At 35.2% G+C, this 19,249-nt stretch overlaps 1 protein-coding gene across 2 annotated transcripts; it reads left to right on the forward strand.

Moving 5' to 3' along the window:
* Positions 1 to 1,791: 1,791 nt before the first annotated feature.
* On the forward strand, positions 1,792 to 15,013 carry LOC138706020 (protein obstructor-E-like). 2 transcript variants are annotated; one of them, XM_069834912.1, is made up of 2 exons: positions 1,792 to 1,978; positions 12,215 to 15,013. In XM_069834912.1, exons 1-2 carry the CDS (start codon positions 1,876 to 1,878, stop codon positions 13,075 to 13,077), a joined length of 966 nt encoding a protein of 321 aa, XP_069691013.1. In that variant the 5' UTR covers positions 1,792 to 1,875; the 3' UTR covers positions 13,078 to 15,013. The 2 variants fall into 2 exon arrangements, with proteins under 2 accessions (XP_069691013.1, XP_069691014.1); XM_069834913.1 differs by lacking the exon at positions 1,792 to 1,978 and adding an exon at positions 9,208 to 9,364.
* The last annotated feature ends 4,236 nt before the right edge of the window (positions 15,014 to 19,249 follow it).

A 19,249-nucleotide genomic window follows, 5' to 3' on the forward strand; every position in this document is an offset into this window, starting at 1 on the left:
GTGTTATTGATTTTATACTGTGATATGTCAATTAGACTGAACTCTAAATAAAAATATCATTAGATTATATTACATTATATTGACTATTAGAATATCTCTATCATCATGCTTTCTAAGATCACATATTCAGTTTTTCGCAGCCCCAACTTCCTTGCAAAGATGTGTTTTCGCGTACCTTTAAAGTTTCTCCTTTCATTTCCCTCCCTCTTCATTTCATTTATGACATACAGTACACGTGCAGCTTCTATAGAAATATCACTTTAGTAATATTACTAAAACTTATATAATAAGTAAACTTTTGTAGCATAACACGTTAATTCAAATAATATATAAGCTAACCACTCTCCTGTACCTTATCACTCGTACACCACACACTATGATCTATTAATCTATGTATATTATGGAGAGTGGTTAGATTTTGATTTCAGGTGAGGAGGCGAAGTCTACTAAATAAGACCTGTTGTGCAAAGCATATATTGCTAGAAGACCCGTGCACTGGATTTAAGGGTAAATTCTATGTGTATTACGTATCTGTAACTGTAGAATAAATCCATATTATCTACGTGGTGGACAGGACATCTAATGAGGATGAAGGATGAAGAAATTCCAATGAAAATAATGACACTACAATGAGGAGGAGAGGAAGGCCAAGATTGCGGTGGATAGATGGAGTGAATGGGGATGCTGAATCATTAAGAATGAGGAACTGGAGAACGATTGCGTTGGATCGAGACAGCGGAGGAGAGTTCTTGAGGAGGCCCAGATTCAGACATGAATTGTAGCGCCATGGGTGATGATGATGATGATGATGATGATGATGATGATGATGATGATGATGATGTATCTACTAAAGTTAATATTATATTTCATATAATTGTTTAATTATACCATATAGCTGATAATCTTGGTTTTAATCCCTACCTGACCTTCATCGAAACTTGACACACTTTTAGAAGAACTTACGACGTCACTCTTGTAATATGACGTAGCAAGACTCATAATCTGTATCTCTTAGATTTCACTAGATAACACATTAACGGGTTAAGATGCCTGCCCTAGGCCAGTTTCTTATACACTTTAATGACTTTACACAACTTTACAGCTGTATTTCTTACTTCTAGAGATTAAATTCGCTATTCAACCTGTTACATTATGGCCTAGGCGCAATTTACAAAATTATCCACTCCTGTATTCGTATTTCCTGCTTTTTAGGCTGTATCAGAGATTTCTACAGTCATACGAGGGAACTACATACACAGTTGAGACGTTGGCTGAAGAGCAGGGAATTTGACGAGACAAGCAACTATATTTTTGGAAATGTGAGGTTGTGATCATTGACATTGAGTGATAAAACTCACATGTGGAGACACGGCGTTATCTTATCCAATAACAATTTATGACCTGTGGTGACGTAACGGTGTCATGAAATGTTAAGTTACTGGGCAAGATAACATCGAGCCTTCACGCATGTGAGTTCACTCACACAGTGTCAATCACAACCTTGTGTCTCTCACCGGCGTAGCTCAGGCGACAGGCGGGTTTGCCTTCTGATCCGGAGCTTTGTTCAAGCTTTGGTTCAATTTCCGTTTGATCTGAATACGCGGTTGAGTTTTTCAGAGGATTTTCCCAATTATTACACAAATGTCAGATAATCCTATGGCGGATCCTTGGCCTTATCTCACCAAATATCATTTTGATAACACTAATCACGTAAGTGTCAGATAACCTATGTAGAAATGATACAAGTTACAAAAATAATGTAGCCGGGTAACTCAGTTGCTAGGACAACAGGATACTTATTGGAATGCTAGGTTCAATCCCGGCGAGTAGTGAAGTTTTCTTGTTGCCAGAACATGTTGTTCATACGTATTCGTGATGTCTTTTCTGAGAAAGAGAATAATTAATTTTCTAATTTTCTGTTTCGAAATATTTGGTGTAAGAGAAAACCCCTCTGTTGAAATTGAGAACTTTGAATTAGGTACGTATGGTAAAAACTGCATTTTTCTATTAATCTTTTTTGGGTAATCAAATAATTTATTGTGGTTAACCATGTAATAAATGTTTATTAATATTTCCTGTTGTGAACCAAGCAGTATCATTCTCAGCTACAAGTCCTGTAGACTACATTTGTTGTGGAACTAGTAATAACATTCTCAGCTGCAAGTCCTGCGGACTACGTTTGTTGTGAGCCAAGTATATTATTCTTAACTATAGCCTAAGTCCTGCGGTCTACGTTTGTTGTGAGCCAAGTAGTATTATTCTTAACTATAGCCTAAGTCCTGCGGTCTACGTTTGTTGTGAGCAAAGTATAATATTCTTAACTACAAGTCCTGTGGACTACGTTTGTTGTGAACCAAGTAGTATCATTCTTAACTACAAGTCCTATTAACTACATTTGTTGTGAACCAAGTAGTATCATTCTTAACTACAAGTCCTATTAACTACATTTGTTGTGAACCAAGTAGTATCATTCTTAACTACAAGTCCTATTAACTACATTTGTTGTGAACCAAGTAGTATCATTCTTAACTACAAGTCCTATTAACTACATTTGTTGTGAACCAAGTAGTATCATTCTTAACTACAAGTCCTATTAACTACATTTGTTGTGAACCAAGCAATGCCATTCTTAGCTACAAGTCCTGTGAACTACTCTTGTTGTTAATTCGAAATTTTCTCGCCAGGAAAGCTTCAGTAGTTATTCTTGTTGTGCTGTGGACTACATTTCCATCCCTAGCAGGGAAGTTAAATATTATATTCCTCCCATAGCGATTGGCAGTATCATATTTCTTGTTTCCTGTTGTCTTGTGCTGTACTAGTCACATGAACAAGAAGTTCCGCTACTTATGAATGTCTACTGCTCAAAACTTCACAAAAGTGAGAGAGGATCATGTCAAAGAGCTCAGCCCTTGAATTGGGACCATCATGATGATTCACATGATTTAATTACTCTGAAAAAATTAGATTTTCAACTTATGTTCAAGTCGACCTGGTTGGCGAGTTGGTATAGCGCTGGCCTTCTATGCCCAAGGTTGCGGGTTCGATCCCGGGCCAGTGTGCTTAAATGCGACAGGCTCATGTCAGTAGATTTACTGGCATGTAAAAGAACTCCTGCGGGACAAAATTCCGGCACATCCGGCTACGCTGATATAACCTCTGCAGTTGCGAGCGTCGTTAAATAAAACATAACATTTAACTTACGTTCAGATTCAGTTTCTCTAACTTTTCCGCAGTTCTTATAGATTCCACAGTTCGGGTATAAGAATCGTCTTCTTCCTGGAGTCCACTGTGCTTGACTAATTATAACATTTTATTTGGAGAAGTGTGAAAAGAGACAAATTATTTCGAATTATATCTGAAGCAAAGTAATAATAAGTTACAGTTTGTGAGCTTCAAGTTTTAAGAGTTTGTTTAGAAATATAAAAAGATACCATCTCGTCCCAACATGGATATCCCTCTTTTAAATGGGGTGGGGAGGGATAAGATTGGGTGACTTTCAATCGAGTCTGAGGTATCAGTGGCGGAAGATCCTTACTCTTATGATTATTGCTGCTGGACCCCTTATGTCAGAATTTCCTGACTTCATCGTCAGAGTCTTCTTCTGGAATAATTATAAATCTATCACTAGTTTCATCTACTTGTCCGTCTGCCTTTCAGTAAAACTGTTAAATTTTGACGTAGAACTACATCTTTATACTTATTAGGTAACTAGAGGATTGACTGTCACGTAAAATGTAATCCTCTCTCTTGTCCTCTTTTTTATTTTAGTAGGTTATTTTACGACGCTCTATCAACAGCTTAGGTTATTTAGCGTCTGAATGAGATGAAGGTGATAATGCCGGTGAAATGAGTTCGGGGTCCAGCACCGAAAGTTACCCAGAATTTGCTGAGGGAAAACCCCGGAAAAAACCTCAACCAGGTAACTTGTCCTGACCGGGAATCGAACCCGGGCCACCTGGTTTCGCGGCCAGACGCGCTGGCCGTTACTCCACAGGTGTGGACCCCTTGTCCTCCTTGCATTCCCTTTGTTTACTTGTATTCCCTTTGTTTTCATTGTATTCTCATTATTCATTTTGCATAGACCTATAACTCCTGGGGGGAAAAGGTGAAATGAATAGAAATATACCTTACTTATGGATTTTCAGCCCCGGAAATACCACAGCGGTGACTCAAGTAATTCCATCTAAGATCAACAGACATTACAATATTCAAATCGGCAAACCAGCTGTTCTCATCAGCTTGGCATCCTCCGGTCAGCAATATGATCATTCCACATATGTCAGCAAGCTTCATCATAGGTGTCCACTGTCCATCATCTAACAAAGTGAACACTCTCGTATGCCTGTGGATCTTGCCAATGCAATGGTTGTATCTTATTGGCAACGGCTGCTTGCTTGTGAGCGTTTTGCAACAATTTGAACGGCCATCCATCTGGCATCACAAAATCTCATGTCATTCTGAAATCATATTTTATCGTGATTTGAAATTGTATGAAATGAGAGAAAGAGTAAGTTCTCAATGTTAAGGGAAGGACGAATTCGGGAAAACCTCTATCTTATCTTGCCCACCATTAAGTGTCACTTCCGTCAATATCGAGACTACAAACCACGCTTGTGGAGTGATAAACCCAAATACTATCACTGAGCTATCGAGTGGGCAGGGAGTATCACATACTTCTGGAATTATCAGGATACATAATATGTAAACACGTACCTACTATTCGTAATTCAACATAATCTACGTTTATCACTGTTACAGACGCAGTTTCCAGTAGAATTAGCCTACACATGTTCAACATGTAACAAGCATAGGCCTAGCCATTAATAAGATGATTTATGCTAGAATTACCCATATATTAGTTGCTTGGTCCATACTTTAAAACAGCGATCGTTGGCACAATGCACTATCGGGCTAGCGTCTCATACTCGCAGGTCTCTTACAGCACCAGCGTGCATTCGTGGCTGCTGGCGGGTGTGCTTTCTCCCTCACGACGACGACGGTGTATATTGCGATACACTGCTTACTCTTTGCCCATTTCAAAGAGTGCTCACGACCACTGCTTTAAAATAAGATAGTAAAATATATTATAATTAATTGTAGGGCTATTCTTTTAAGCTCACCAACTTGCTTAATGTCAATAAATTTGTCGGAATTAACATTTATTGCCTTACACGATTTAAGAATTCTGCTTATGTCATCGCCCTAAATTACTATGTTTGCTAGTGAAGTAAAATTAAGATTTTTAGATTTAAAACCTAGTTGTGGGTGATAAAAATCCTCGCCATGTCTTCTTTAAGAAAAGAGACAAAAAGAGGAGGTCCCGTGTTGTATATTTGGGACACGTGAAAGAACTCCTACTTAAGGTAAGCGTTCGCTACATCATATCGCACTCCTCGTACTAATCGCACGCAACGGATATTTTAAGTGCAGTGCGTTCACTGTAACGGCTCCACCTCATCGCCTCATCGGATTCCCTATCAGCTGTTTAAAACATGACGTCGTACGATATTGACATTGCTGAAAACAGAGGAGTTGAGGTTAGGTCTATTAATTATGACTGTTAGTGAATAAGAATTTGTAATTGCTTCATGCGTCTTAATTGAAGAGGAAGAAACGAAAGAAATATTGGTTACACAATATATATGTAAGAAATGACTTGATTACTGTAATGGGAATGCCTCAAATTAAATAATTCTTCGCAATTTTCTACAAGCGAAATAAGTTTTCCGTCTGCCATTTTGGCGCGACACTGAACATGGCACAACATAATAGTAACTGTCGACCAATTAAAATTGATTTATTAAAGAAGGCCATGATCGCACGTATCGGAAAAGTTGCTCATCCGAGAAACATGGACGGATTTGCCGAGAGGCGATACGTGCGACACGATGTAGTGAACGCGGTTACATAACAATTACAGCAAAGATAGTCTTTTTCCGATCCGTGCGATTCGTCCGATGAGTGCGATACGTTGTAGTGAAGGCTTGCCTTCAGACGAAATTGCCAGAAAACTATTTTTTTCTGCTCGCTCTGCTGAGTGTTTTGCTGCCAAAGTTCTCAATGGATCAACGTTTTGATTGAAACTACAAATAAACCAATTGTAGGCAAGAATATACTGTGCATTTGGATAGACACCACAATATCTCACATTGCGGGTATCCTTGACCGCGTGATCTGCATCCAGTCCCATGGAATAAAGATAAATCTCATCTCGCTCAAGGAATTGAACCACGGATCGCGTTCTTGGAACGAGCACACGTTATCCACTGAAAAATACATTGTTGCGGATAATAGGAGGACATCTGGATCAAGATAAAGATTTCAGTTACTTTAATGTAGGATTGTAAGACAATTTGAGTAAAATAAATAAGTTTCTTGAGTAAATAAATACAAATAAGAAATAAGTACATAACTAAATAAAGACAGAAATAATTAGAAAGGAAAGAAAGAAACAATAAATAAGTACATAAATAAATTAATAAAATAGTAGTGAAATTGATTAATAAATAGAGAAATGAAAATATATGACGAGATAAATTAGAAATAAGAAACACATGAAGAAATAGGTAAATAAATGAAGAGTAGGCCTATAAGTAAATGAATGGAGAAATAAATAGATAAATAAAGAGAAACGTAAATAAGTATAGAATTAATGATATAAATTAGAAACTAATGAAGAAAAGAAGAAGTAAATAAATAAATTATTAATAAGTACAGAAATAAATAAATAAATATACTCTTTAATGAAATTCTATCATAAAAATAGAACGAAATTTGTAGCTCAGCCACATGCTCATAATACGAGACGAAATGAAATTCTTAAATTAGTTGAACCTAAATATTTCACATCTGCTGCTTTACTACACAGTACAAATTATGGTCCACGGCTATATAATTCGATAATAAAATTTCATCCAGAATTGACTACTTTAAGCAATGAAATTTTCAGATCCAGAATTAAAAAATTTATAGGACAGACTTCCCTGTATATATATATATATATATATATATATATATATATATATATATATATATATTATGTACCATGTATTGTAAAACAAAATTACTTCTATCCTAAGTGTATTTTTCTATTTTATCTTGGTTACTATATCAACATGACCTGCACTAATTATATTACTAATAATAATTTAATATCAATCCATCAATCTAAACATCGTCTCTTTTTTCACTCAGTTATTATTAGTATTATTATTTACTAATTTTATTACAATCTTTATGTGAGCTTTTTTCTTAAGTATTTTGTCTACAAAGTATGTGTATCTATGTAACGGAACTGTCCCCGAACACGAGCTTTGCTCTTTCGGGATATTTTAATGTAACGTTTTTATGTATATGTTATTATTAAAAAAATAAAAAAAAATAAATGGAAAGTAAATAAATGAATGAATAATTAAATAAATAAATGAAGAAATAGCAAACAATTTAAAAACCAAATAATTAAATGAAGACTTAAATAAACAAATAAATTAAATAAGTACACAAATGACGAAAGATATAATAATTGACTAATTAAATACATAAATGAAGAAGCATAGGAAAGAAATAATAAATATATTAGATTCATCATATGAATGGTAAGTAACAATTGAAATGAATAAGAAATAAATAGAAAAGAAGGAAACAAAGACAGAAATGAACGAGTAAATAAATTAACAAATAAATAAATAATACATTTAAGGAATAAATGAAGAAATAAATACATAATTAAAAAAGCATATAAATAAATAAATTGATAAATAATTTTTAAATAAGGAAATAAATAAAATTATAAATAATTTTAAAAATCTACACTAATATTAAAACTGTACCTAAATTTTGCTGGTAATTTTCGTTTTTTTTATTGAACATTTCTTAAAACACCGGAAATTTAGTAAAACTTTGTACTTTAAGGGAAGTTGATTATAAGATGTTATTAAAAATATAAATCGTGCACAATTTGGCTTAATTCTGGCACGGTGCCAGAAAGGGTTACCTAGCAACTAGTATTCCATGACGTCATCACCGCATTCACAACAATTTTATACAGCGAACCTGTAAGAAAAAGATTCAAAACAACAAAATAACTTTGTCTTAGAAACGGTTACGTAGCAACCATGCAATATAGGCCTATTACTTCAAATCCAGTACTCATGTCTCTATTATGTTATAACATTACATTTTGTAAATTTATAATAGCCTTTTTTTACATATTTTAATGCTGGAACAGCATAAAACGTTGTATGTAACGCGTGTATATACTTCATTATTAACACTCGTGAAAATTAGCGTGCTCGCTTACTTTCAAGCGTTAAACATTCACTTGTGTCATAATTACCAAGATTATTATACACTAGTTACATAAATTACTATTTCCGCAAAACTATTTGTTTTAATTCTCGGTTGGTTTATTAATTATTTGATCGTTTCAAACCTCTTCTTCTTTCTCCCTAAAACTTCAGTGATACCGTACTGTTCTTATTTGTTTTCTTTCTTTAATTATTGTCATGTTTTACGTTTTTCACATACAAGTACTGTAACATTCCCTTCATTTTTTTTACGGTGACTAAACCTCCTGGAATGGGATTTTTAAAGGGAGTGAAGTCACTATCATGTAAATACGCTATAATTAATGAACATAGGCCTATCCTTGTTTAATTAGGAACAAAACCAATAAAGTGCCAAATAAACGACACACAATTGAGGGGTTAGGTGCAAGAAAGGCACTTCTCTCAAATCCAAGTTTTGAGAAAATCGATGTTGAAAATTCAAACCGTAATAATGTTATCTATGCACGCCTTTACATTTTGGGTACTCCTGACCTCTATGATCATAGTATTGAACTACAACTTGGTGATCATATGCATAACAGATCAGAGAACACAATAGAGCGTTTTACTAATAAAGGTCACATCCTCTAAAATGCCCTTCTTGCATCCAGCCCCTCAATTAATAAATGATCTGAATACGGCGAGACTGAAGAAAAACCGACATTCTGAATTAATGTGAAAATATTCCTATTAAAATTAATCAGATTTAAGCTCCCGTATCCTGGGATTCGAAAGCACGCAATAACATGATAACATTTCATATCATTCTTAATTATTAATCCCCAGAAAGACCGCAGTCGGCGATTAGACAGGATGTTATTGCTCAAGCTTGGAAAATAATGAAAGTAATTTATTTCATGCGTCACATAGTAGAAAGATCAGAATCCGATTTTCAACCCACGGATTTGAAGTTGCATAGATCAAAGTACAGTACTAAAAATTATAAAAGAGAAGAGTGTCAGAATGCAATCTTCTTGTTCGAAGTTTAGAAGCTTCAGCGAGTCAATTGTTAGCGAACATGATAGTTACGTTACGAGGTAAGAAAATACGGTAGTAGTTGCAAAATATCACGGATAATTAATTCTCTTCCAGACCTGTGCATAGTCTCACAATCATTTTCTTTCGATTGTCTACACTACCATGTTCATTATCAGCAACTGCCAATTTATTGATTCATTTATTCATAGTGTTCTGCACAAGGACTGCAAACCCAGCATTTTCCAATGTTTCCTATTTTCCGCCTTCCTCTTAGTCTTGATATACGATCCTTATACCTTAATGTTGTCTATCATCTTATAATATCTTCTTCTGCCCCGAACTTTTTTTACGTTCACCATTCCTTCCAGTGCTTGCAGTTTTTCTTGGGAAAGACAAATGCGGTAGCTTATCGTTGCTTTCCGTACAGCACTACCTCTTTTGCATCTTAAAAGATCCCAGATCAACATGGAGGTGAGGAGAGAGGATTTGACTAATTAGGCCATCTGGACTTCACCGAAACTCACCACAATGGTTAAATATCAATTCTAATTTTGTATTTCATGTAGGCTATATTATTCAAACCTGGTTAAGTAGAAGAGAAGGCCTTATGGCCTTAACTCTGCCAGGAAATATAAAACTACTACTAAAAGTTTTCTGATAGGATTAATACAATTATTATGAATAAAAGTTACAGTACGGTACTTAATTCACATTAAACAATATAGCATGACATAAGTAGATTTGTGAAGCCATAATATACTCGTAATTGGCTCATTAATATTGAATGTTGAGAAATTCTTCACTTTTCTATTATGTGTCTATTCATAACTAATTTTAAAATAATGAATTAATTTATAGAAGTTCAGTTTTGAACGAAACGTAATTTAAAATATTTCATTGCGTACTGTTTTTTTTTAAGTTGTTCCAATAAGAGTCGTTAATTTTTCTTACAATGGATACTATTTCTACAGAAGCTTTTAGTTATATCCACTTCAAATAATTACAAATTATTCATATTCAACCGATGTACGTGGAACTCTTAATGATCACTATTGACAAATGATAGGCCTATATGATATGAAATTTCGTCTGTTTCACAACTTTTGGCAATATGACAAGAAAATTATGTGATATTTTCTTTCGTCATCAATTATCAAACTGATCAACTACAGAGCGTTCAGCGGAAATCAAGTTTCGTTCCCAAAAAAAAAAATAATGTGTACAGTAGTGGCAAAAAAAAAAAAAAAACGGACCGACCCTTGTAGCTGATTTCAGAGCCTTGTTCACAGCAGTGATTCGAATCCTGCCAGGGAAGGAAACTTTTTTTTTGTTCCTTATTCAAATTTATTCCCAATATTTTTCGATTGCAGCGACATTTTACTACTTAATTAACTTATCAATCCCAGAACATGAATTTTACCAGCTTATTTTAGAATGTCTTTCGAAATGGGCTACGTCAGCAGTCGAAACTACAACAATTTCAATAGATTACTCGCTATCTTGTGAATGAGGGCGTGGCATGCGCAGTGACTAATTTCGGGGATTTTGATTATTCCGTCGGTCCCGTTTCTTTTTTGCCAGTACTGTACATTTCCCTTGGAACAAGCGTGGGAAGGTTTTTGTGTTTCGTAGTATAGATAGATAACACAGGCTCAAGTAACGTGAAGGTTAGAGCATTAGTAGTCCCTATAGTCCTATACAAATGATTTCCGTTCAATGCAGTTCAGATTAGTTCGTGGCAATGCAGTAGGCCTACACATTAAGTAGTACAATTATTAATATTCATTTATGATATGTACGTATATTATGATTAAATGACATGCGTTCATTCACTGCTTTACTTGCCCATGTCACTTTATGAACGGAGTCGTACTAAATGAAACTTATTTCCAGACGTACATGCGTTATCACTAATATTGATCTTTAATCAATAAATGCATTAGTAAGTATTTTCAAACTTCATATACTACAATTTATTAATAGAAAATCTTGTATTTAATTAATTTTATATAATTTCATTGTATTATAAACAATCGTAGGTTAGATGTGAATAGTGATTAGCTTGCTTATAGTTAAATATATTTTCGAAGCGACCGAAGGTGATGTATTCTAAGGGACAAAAATCCTTTGCATCCTTTAGATGTATTTCGTCGATTTACGACAATAAGAAAAACCGTCTGTGTCATGGAGGGTTCTACAGAGAAAACTTACAAACCAGCTGTCCCCCGTCCTGTAAAGGTCCTGCAATGTGAAGATACGTCTTTGAGGTCTACCATCTTGGTTGCGTCTACAAACGTCTCTACAAGACAAGCAAGACATGAGGAGCCTCTGTCAGACCAACCACAATATATGTATATGTGTGTGTATAAAATATGAAAGTGGATTGAATATGCCATTAGGTTGATTCGAGATGGAAAGAATATCATATTAAAATTAGTAACTAGGAAAGAAAAATTAATATTACAGTAGCTAGAGAATTATCCCATCTGATTTATAATAGGCGTATCTTAAGTGATTAACCACGCAATCTTAACAAAACTAAGTGCAGTTTTTACCCATGTAAAACCAATGGCATGTCATAAACTGAGTTTCCATTTGGTCTATTTCATAGAGTTCAATTAGGCTTTTGTTGTCCTTTCAGATTGTTAATTTGTTAGCTGTTTTATAAAGACATGTACAGGATATATGGCAGCCGTAGAAATTGAGACTCACATGGGTCCACATGAGGATTACTTCATTTCACAGAAATTACAGATTTCAATGTCAGTGGTAGGTTATACTATATTTCGCTTGTGAATTACTCGTAAATTAGAATTGTACATATCTCTTAGCGCAAACTCATGTAAAAAAAATCTATAAAACGAGGGAAATGTATAACCCAAGACTAATTCTAATTGTTTCCCTTCCAGGATTCCTAGCCACATTGGGACTTATTTTCTTCTTCCTAGTCGGAAGAGGAGAATGTTGGCCTCCGGGATCTGTAGCTAGTTGTCCTCCAGGAGACCCACCCATTTGCCCAAACAACCCCGTGGACGACTTCGACAATCTGTTCAACCACCCCAGCGACTGCCATTACTTCATCTACTGCTTAGATGGACAACCCATCTGCAAGGAATGTCCCGCCGATCTGCATTTCAGCCCCACTCTGCACTTCTGCGACTATCCTGACCAGGCGGGCTGTTCAGTTACTGCAAATGGGACAACGCCACCATCTGTTAAGTCCATACCAGCCGACGGTGGTCCGACAGCCGAAGAGGAGACCATTTCTGGCGAATTTCCAGTGGGATGCAAGATAGACTGTCCTGCTTGCTCTTTGACAGACGAAAAGTTACCACATCCATTTGAATGCAGATGGTATTTCCAGTGCGAGAATTTCGTTCCGAAGCCCAAAGAATGCAATGATGACTGGCTATTCGACTCTGAAAGCAGATCCTGTGTCTGTCCCGATTGCAATGCGAAGTGCGGGCTCAGACTGTCTTGCGAAATCACCACCACGGAATACTCCTGCCCGGACCTCCGAGGGGCAGAGGCGCCAGAGTGTCCGTACCTGGCGTCCCCGACGTACTTCGCACATCCCTTCGATTGTGAGTTCTATTTCACGTGCATGAAGGGGGTTGCCCGTTGCACACGCTGTCCCGACGGCCTGCATTGGAACACGAAGACTGGAAAGTGTGACGTCCCGGAACGAGCTGGCTGTTCAGTAAACCAGGAGCAGAATCATAATGTCGCTATTTTGAAGAGAGAGGAACGTGACTTGGGATTTGCCCAATAGAACACTTTCAAGCTATTGCTTGAAAACATGTTTTGGGAACAAGTTATACATTTTTCTATGTTGATTCCAAAGGAATTTATGCTTTATCCATTAACAATTCCAGCGATACAGTTTAAGCCTATATATTTTTATACTTTTCTCAGTTAAAATTCTGTACCTCAGAGCGATAAGAATGGAAGTCCAATTTTACTGATTTTAAGATAAGCACATAATTTTGATCAGAATTTTTTCTTCTATCAGCTGGAAAAAGACGGAAGTGCACAAAATCCGTATTCTCTTCAAATTCAGATGTCAAAGGATGGAAGGACCAATGCTCTTCATTTAGTAGAAGTAGGTTTTTACGACGCTTTATCAACATCTCAGGTTATTTAGCCTCTGAATGAGATGAAGGTGATAATGCCGGTGAAATGAGTCCGGGGTCCAGCGCTGAAAGTTACCCAGCATTTGCTCATATTGGGTTGAGGGAAAACCCCGGAAAAAACCTCAACCAGGTATCTTGCCCCGACCGGGACTCGAACCCGGGCCACCTGGTTTCGCGGCCAGATGCACTAACCGTTACACCACAGGTGTGGACGCTCTTCATTTACTTGTTCGGTTTTTTTCTCTCTCTCTCTCTCCTGAAAAGTTACGTTTTTGTGACTTCCATCCATTTCGCTCTGAGATACAGAATTATCCCAGCGGTAGGCCTAAGCAGTTTTGAGGTAATAAAATATTATATAACTTACAAAGTTACCATGACTACATCTACAATGTTCTGTTCTTTCGGATTCTGATGTATGTCCTACAAATTCTGATCTACTTCATACATACTAAGAGATTGTAATTTATACTTACAGTTATAAGTCAAGTCGCTCTAATTTTCGGCAGCCAATCGCGTTGCAGGTCGGCTACATTTAAACGTGTGCGTCTTGTGATTCGCTGATTCATTTCTTAAGGCTCGATAAATACTTAATATAATCGCCCGCCATTTTAGATCTTTCGTTGGCGTTCGCAGAAAGCACACGAAGTCGTTATTTGCCGCTCAATTATTTGCTGAATTACATTGCGTTTGATTTATTATCATAGGAGCTACGACATGATAATGTTTAACGGTGTGGCAAATAGATTCCTCGTATGGTAGCTCGGCAACGTAAGAACAAAAATGGCGAACGATACTACCTACCTAGACTTTATAGAGCCTTCATTTTCTAAGACGTAAGCAAAGAGGCGGAGTCACGCCGGAAATAACAGCGTCGGGACTATAATTTGACCAAAGTTGCAACAAAACTAAATAAAAGTAAGAATTTTGAAAAATATAGTTAAAGATTGGAAAGTTCTTTATTTCAATATGTATTTCAAATCAAATTTGGTATCAAGTGTTACGTTGGGATATTGCTTAATTGTGATTTTAAATTTGCTCTAACTAAATTAAAAGTTAAATTCATAAATTTAATCGCAAACTCATAACATTATTAATCAATGATTATATATTGATTTTCTTTGTCACGTTAAGAAAGTACAGTATACACCTTATTCCATAAAGTACTATTAGCAATAATAATAATAATAATAATAATAATAATAATAATAATAATAATAATAATAAAAGTAACAGTTACAACCACGGTAACAAAAACAGTAGCCTAAAGAAAATAATAGCAATAACAATAACAGAAACGGTAACAATAAGAGTAATATTAACAGTAAAAATAAAAGTACAATAACATTGAAAAGTAACAATAACAGCAAAATAATATTGATAATAACGTTAACAACAATAAGAGTAACAACAAACAATGACAGTAACAAAAACCAGTAGGCTAATTAACAACAGTGACAAAAAGCCATAAGTCAGTAAATTTTTTTTCTCGTTTTCCTTAGAAACAGCAAGTGTAAAATTGTACTCTCAGAATGTGGTAGATTCGAAACACGAATTAAATGGAAATCAACTATTGTATTAATTATTTTATTTTCAACAGGATACTTTTTTGTTGAAACAGATGGGAATCTCAATTATAAATGCTGTGATATAATGAATATAACATGCTTCCTACAAATACATGCAAAAATAACATAATATCATATGTACCTAATTTTTATCTCTTTTTCAGTTTATGCTTGGTTATCCTTTACGTGATTCTAATATGCTGTTTATTTGGACGTTATAGTTTCCTGTTCTAATGAAATAGTAAATATTATTCCTTTCTTTCTCCTTCTTCTGCTTAACATCCTTTCCTACCAATTTACAATCCAATGCGGTGTAAGGTATATATGGGTAGCTTTGTAAGATTCCAGGTCAGTACGTCTGAAGACAGATATAAAAGAGAAAGTCTAAAATCTACCGAAATCCAACGAAAAGGAGGTTCAAAACAAGAAGATTTAACGTGCCAGCATGTGTGAATGTAAGTTACATTTAAAGAGGTCTAACGGTTATTTTGCCAGATGTAATAATTACACCAATATGTAACATTTTGGAAGCAACAGTAAATACCACAGGATGATAAACTCACTGTAAACTTCGAAGAATGGTAGTCACGCTTCAAGCGTCTATTTGGACATTTTTAGATTAAAAAATGTAAAGAAATTCTGAAACAGACCACGTAAGAATAAGGCATCTAATTAGGAAAAGTACTGGATGAACTTAGGCCAAATGCAGGAGACGCTAGAGAACTACAATACGAAGAGCGAGGACATATTATATATGGAGCTTAAGCTGTATTTTTTATTTTAGTTGGTTATTTAACGACGCTGTATCAACTACTAGGTTATTTAGCGTCGATGAGATTGGTGATAGTGAGATGATATTTGGCGAGAGAGCCGAGGATTCGCCATAGATTACCTTGCATTCACATTACGGTTGGGGAAAACCTCGGAAAAAAACCCAACCAGGTAATCAGCCCAAGCGGGGATCGAACCCGCGCCCGAACGCAACTTCAGACCGGCAGGCAAGCGCCTTAACCGACTGAGCCACGCCGGTGGCTCTTAAGCTGTATCCTGCGATGCTTCTTAAGGTTCTCATTTCTACAGTTGTCAACATTTGTTCAGTCTTTTTCGTTTCAGTAGCATAAGTTAGAATGGGCTTAACACATGTGAAGAGTCCACTGCAAGAATGATGGATGTCATTTGGAATACATTTTGCAGGAGAAGCAATTGAAAGTTTGAAATGCTTAGCGCTCAAAGCTTACCTGTGATTTTCATTACTGGACAATGACTATCAGTGTTAATGCCATATACCTCTGTATGTACAGTACATTATATATGTCTTAAGCTATGCATTGACAGTCTTGGTTCATTTTCGACATGAAAGTGACATCCATCATTCTTGCAGTGGACTGACTCTTCATGTTTATAGATTCTAGTTTTACTTTCAATGTTCATATATTTGTTCCTCCAAACGACGTCCTTTAAACAACCTGCCATAGTTTATGCCTTTATTGTCTGTTCTCTGATTTCTTCTATTAAATTTTTCTTACTTATAATTTTTGATCCTAGATAGGTTGTTTTTGTTGTTGTAATATTAGTTGAGCACTACCGTCGTTGTAGCGATTCTAACGGATGGCGTGTAACCTACTTAATTTTGTGTTATTATAAAAAATGTTTTAAATTACACTGGCTGACACAAAAAGCAAAACACTTCAATTTTCTTACTGTTAATGCTATTTATAAACATATCTACCGAAAATATGTTAGTTACCATAATGATACAACGACATTTCGTTTCATTAACAATTTAACAATAAATTCAATTGTTTTCTATTCGAAAACATACATCAATTTGTATGAATACCTTAAACCAAAAAATAAAAATTCAATTATTTAGCGTTTTGTGCCGGTGAATGTATGTATTATCTCTGTAAAATGTATTATTTAAAACAGGAGTTCGAAATGAAACACCCGGTGTTATGCTTCGTGTTTAATTTTATTTAAATTATGTTTTATTGTGATTTAACAAATTATTCCAATTTATTCACGTAAACACCACGTCTAAGTTAACGTACTAACCATGTGTGTGAAATTCTTCTGTTTTTTCAATATTTTTTTATACACATGTTCTCCTTTTGGTGATAATATGGTTAGGGATTGGGTGCAGGGCCAAGAACTCTGTCCCATAAAAATAAACATCTACAGCGCATGACAGAAGAGGAGGCGGCAATTGACTTCAAGCTGACGCGCCATAAGAGTAATATTTTGTTTATTTATTTAAATATTTGTTTATAGTTACTTATATTTATGTAGCAGCACTTTGTTTTGTTTACTTATATATTTATTTATTTTAACCAGGGAAATCATAAAGTACACACCAAAAACTATCTTTTGTATTATCTGAGTCTCTGAAATCGTGTATTTCTATAAAAAAATTCTGGAAATAATTTTTTCCACAATAAAACTTCACGCTTATAAAGAAATAAAAATAGGTAACAAGAACAGTATGACACGCAGTATGGAAGAATTAAGACCCTAAATTTTGCGACGATCATTTTTTAGACTTCACTGTGTAATGAATAGGCTACCATGTTACATTACTATATCTAATGAAGTACGCAATAATAAAATACAAAAGAAATCATTTACGTTTTAATCAGTCGTTTAGTTTAGATTACTGAAAAGCATGGCACTGCCATCTGCAAGTAATCGTATGAACCTCAGTCCGTGATAAACAGTAGAAGTTGTGAGACCTTCCGTGAGGAGGAGCTGCTCGTCTCTCAGATACAGTCTGTGGCTCTCATTTCATTGCGACAGCTGACGCTCTTCATGGATACCATTTTTGGCTTGTGTTCTAGGTCGTCTTTCAAACAAATGAATACATTTTTTAACAAATTATTTGGAGGGGCCTGGCCCCTCTATTAATTATATTGGGGAGGATTTTTTTAATAGGGGGACATTTGAATCAAAGTGAAATTTTAATGGTAGGCAGAGTAATTATCTCATGCCTCTATGTTAATTACTGTACCAGTGCATTTCAATTTTAAACCAGGTACCCAGTTTTGAAGCATGAGATAATGAACATGCAGACATGAGATAATTACTCTGCCTGCCATTAAAATTTCACTTTGTTGTCACTTGAGTGACGTCTTTGGCCTAGTCAATTAAACTTTTCTTGTTCTATTATTTTTCCTTCTCTTTTTTCTCCTCCAACTTACTTTCTCACTACATTATGAAATTTATATTGAACAAATAAGAAGCAACAAAGAATTTATAATACGAGTAATTGAAGTACTTTTGCCTGGCAATGGTACAGCGTTGTTAGAATATGTAAATGAGTACCGTATTCAATTACGCGCATACATGCAGACTTCAAGCAGTCTATTAAATATGAGTGAGAGTGAACGAGAAATACGTGTTATATATTTCAACTTTGTTTAAGGTAATTCCAGTGAGTTATGCCTGGAAGTGCTGAGATGCAGCTAAGTTTAATCAGAGAGAGGGATTTTGTGTAGTGAAACCCATTATTCCATATCATTAGCCACTGATCAAGTTATGGAAGAATAGGGGCTATTCCACGTCAAACCGGACAAACTTAACCTTTATACTTTGGATTTTTGTTAAACTTTTTAATTCCATTGGATGCATGAAAATAACATAGGGGAGTCTGTTGTGTCTTGAAACACTTTTCACAGTTTATTTTTTTTTTTATTTTGGGGGAAAAATTATTGACAAAGTGCTTGAAATAATTATTGAAGATTCCTTTACAACTTCCTACATCTATTTTCCTGTTTTACAGATCTATTAAGGATGGGAAAAATAAAATGACGGGATATGTAATATGTTCAAAGGTACAACAGGTTCATGTACCTTGGAACATAACCTCTTGTAACTTGGAACACATGGGATAGAGGTGGGAATAAAGCTGTAAAATCTCATAATCATATTTAAAATGTATTTGCCATTATAAACCAGTTCATGCTTCTCTGATTGAGATTTTATTTCCTTGAGGAGCCATAACGGCTTCAACAACTTTCTTCAAGGCATCTGAATCAATTGGGGGCCTATTAACTCCAGATTTACTTCGTGGCATGATCTAAAAAAAAAACAACAAAAAACAAAAAACCGATAGTATTGCGTACTTTGGAAGGCAATTCTCCTCAAAATATGTGATTGGTTCTCAGCCAATAAATTAGTAGACCCATTAAATCGTAACAAAAATAACATAATTCAATCTAAATCCTATTCAAATTCAACCTTGTAAATTTCA

The sequence above is a fragment of the Periplaneta americana genome, chromosome 9 (assembly GCF_040183065.1).
Source record: "Periplaneta americana isolate PAMFEO1 chromosome 9, P.americana_PAMFEO1_priV1, whole genome shotgun sequence".
Taxonomy (NCBI): Eukaryota; Metazoa; Arthropoda; class Insecta; order Blattodea; family Blattidae; genus Periplaneta; species Periplaneta americana.

What these genes read in the sequence shown, in the direction of transcription:
- LOC138706020 (XM_069834912.1), top strand. Translation starts at nt 1,876, where the DNA reads ATGTCTTTTCTGAGAAAGAGAATAATTAATTTTCTAATTTTCTGTTTC. An exon ending in AATTGAGAACTTTGAATTAG is followed by an intron (nt 1,979 to 12,214) that starts GTACGTATGGTA and finishes TTTCCCTTCCAG; the next exon opens with GATTCCTAGCCACATTGGGA.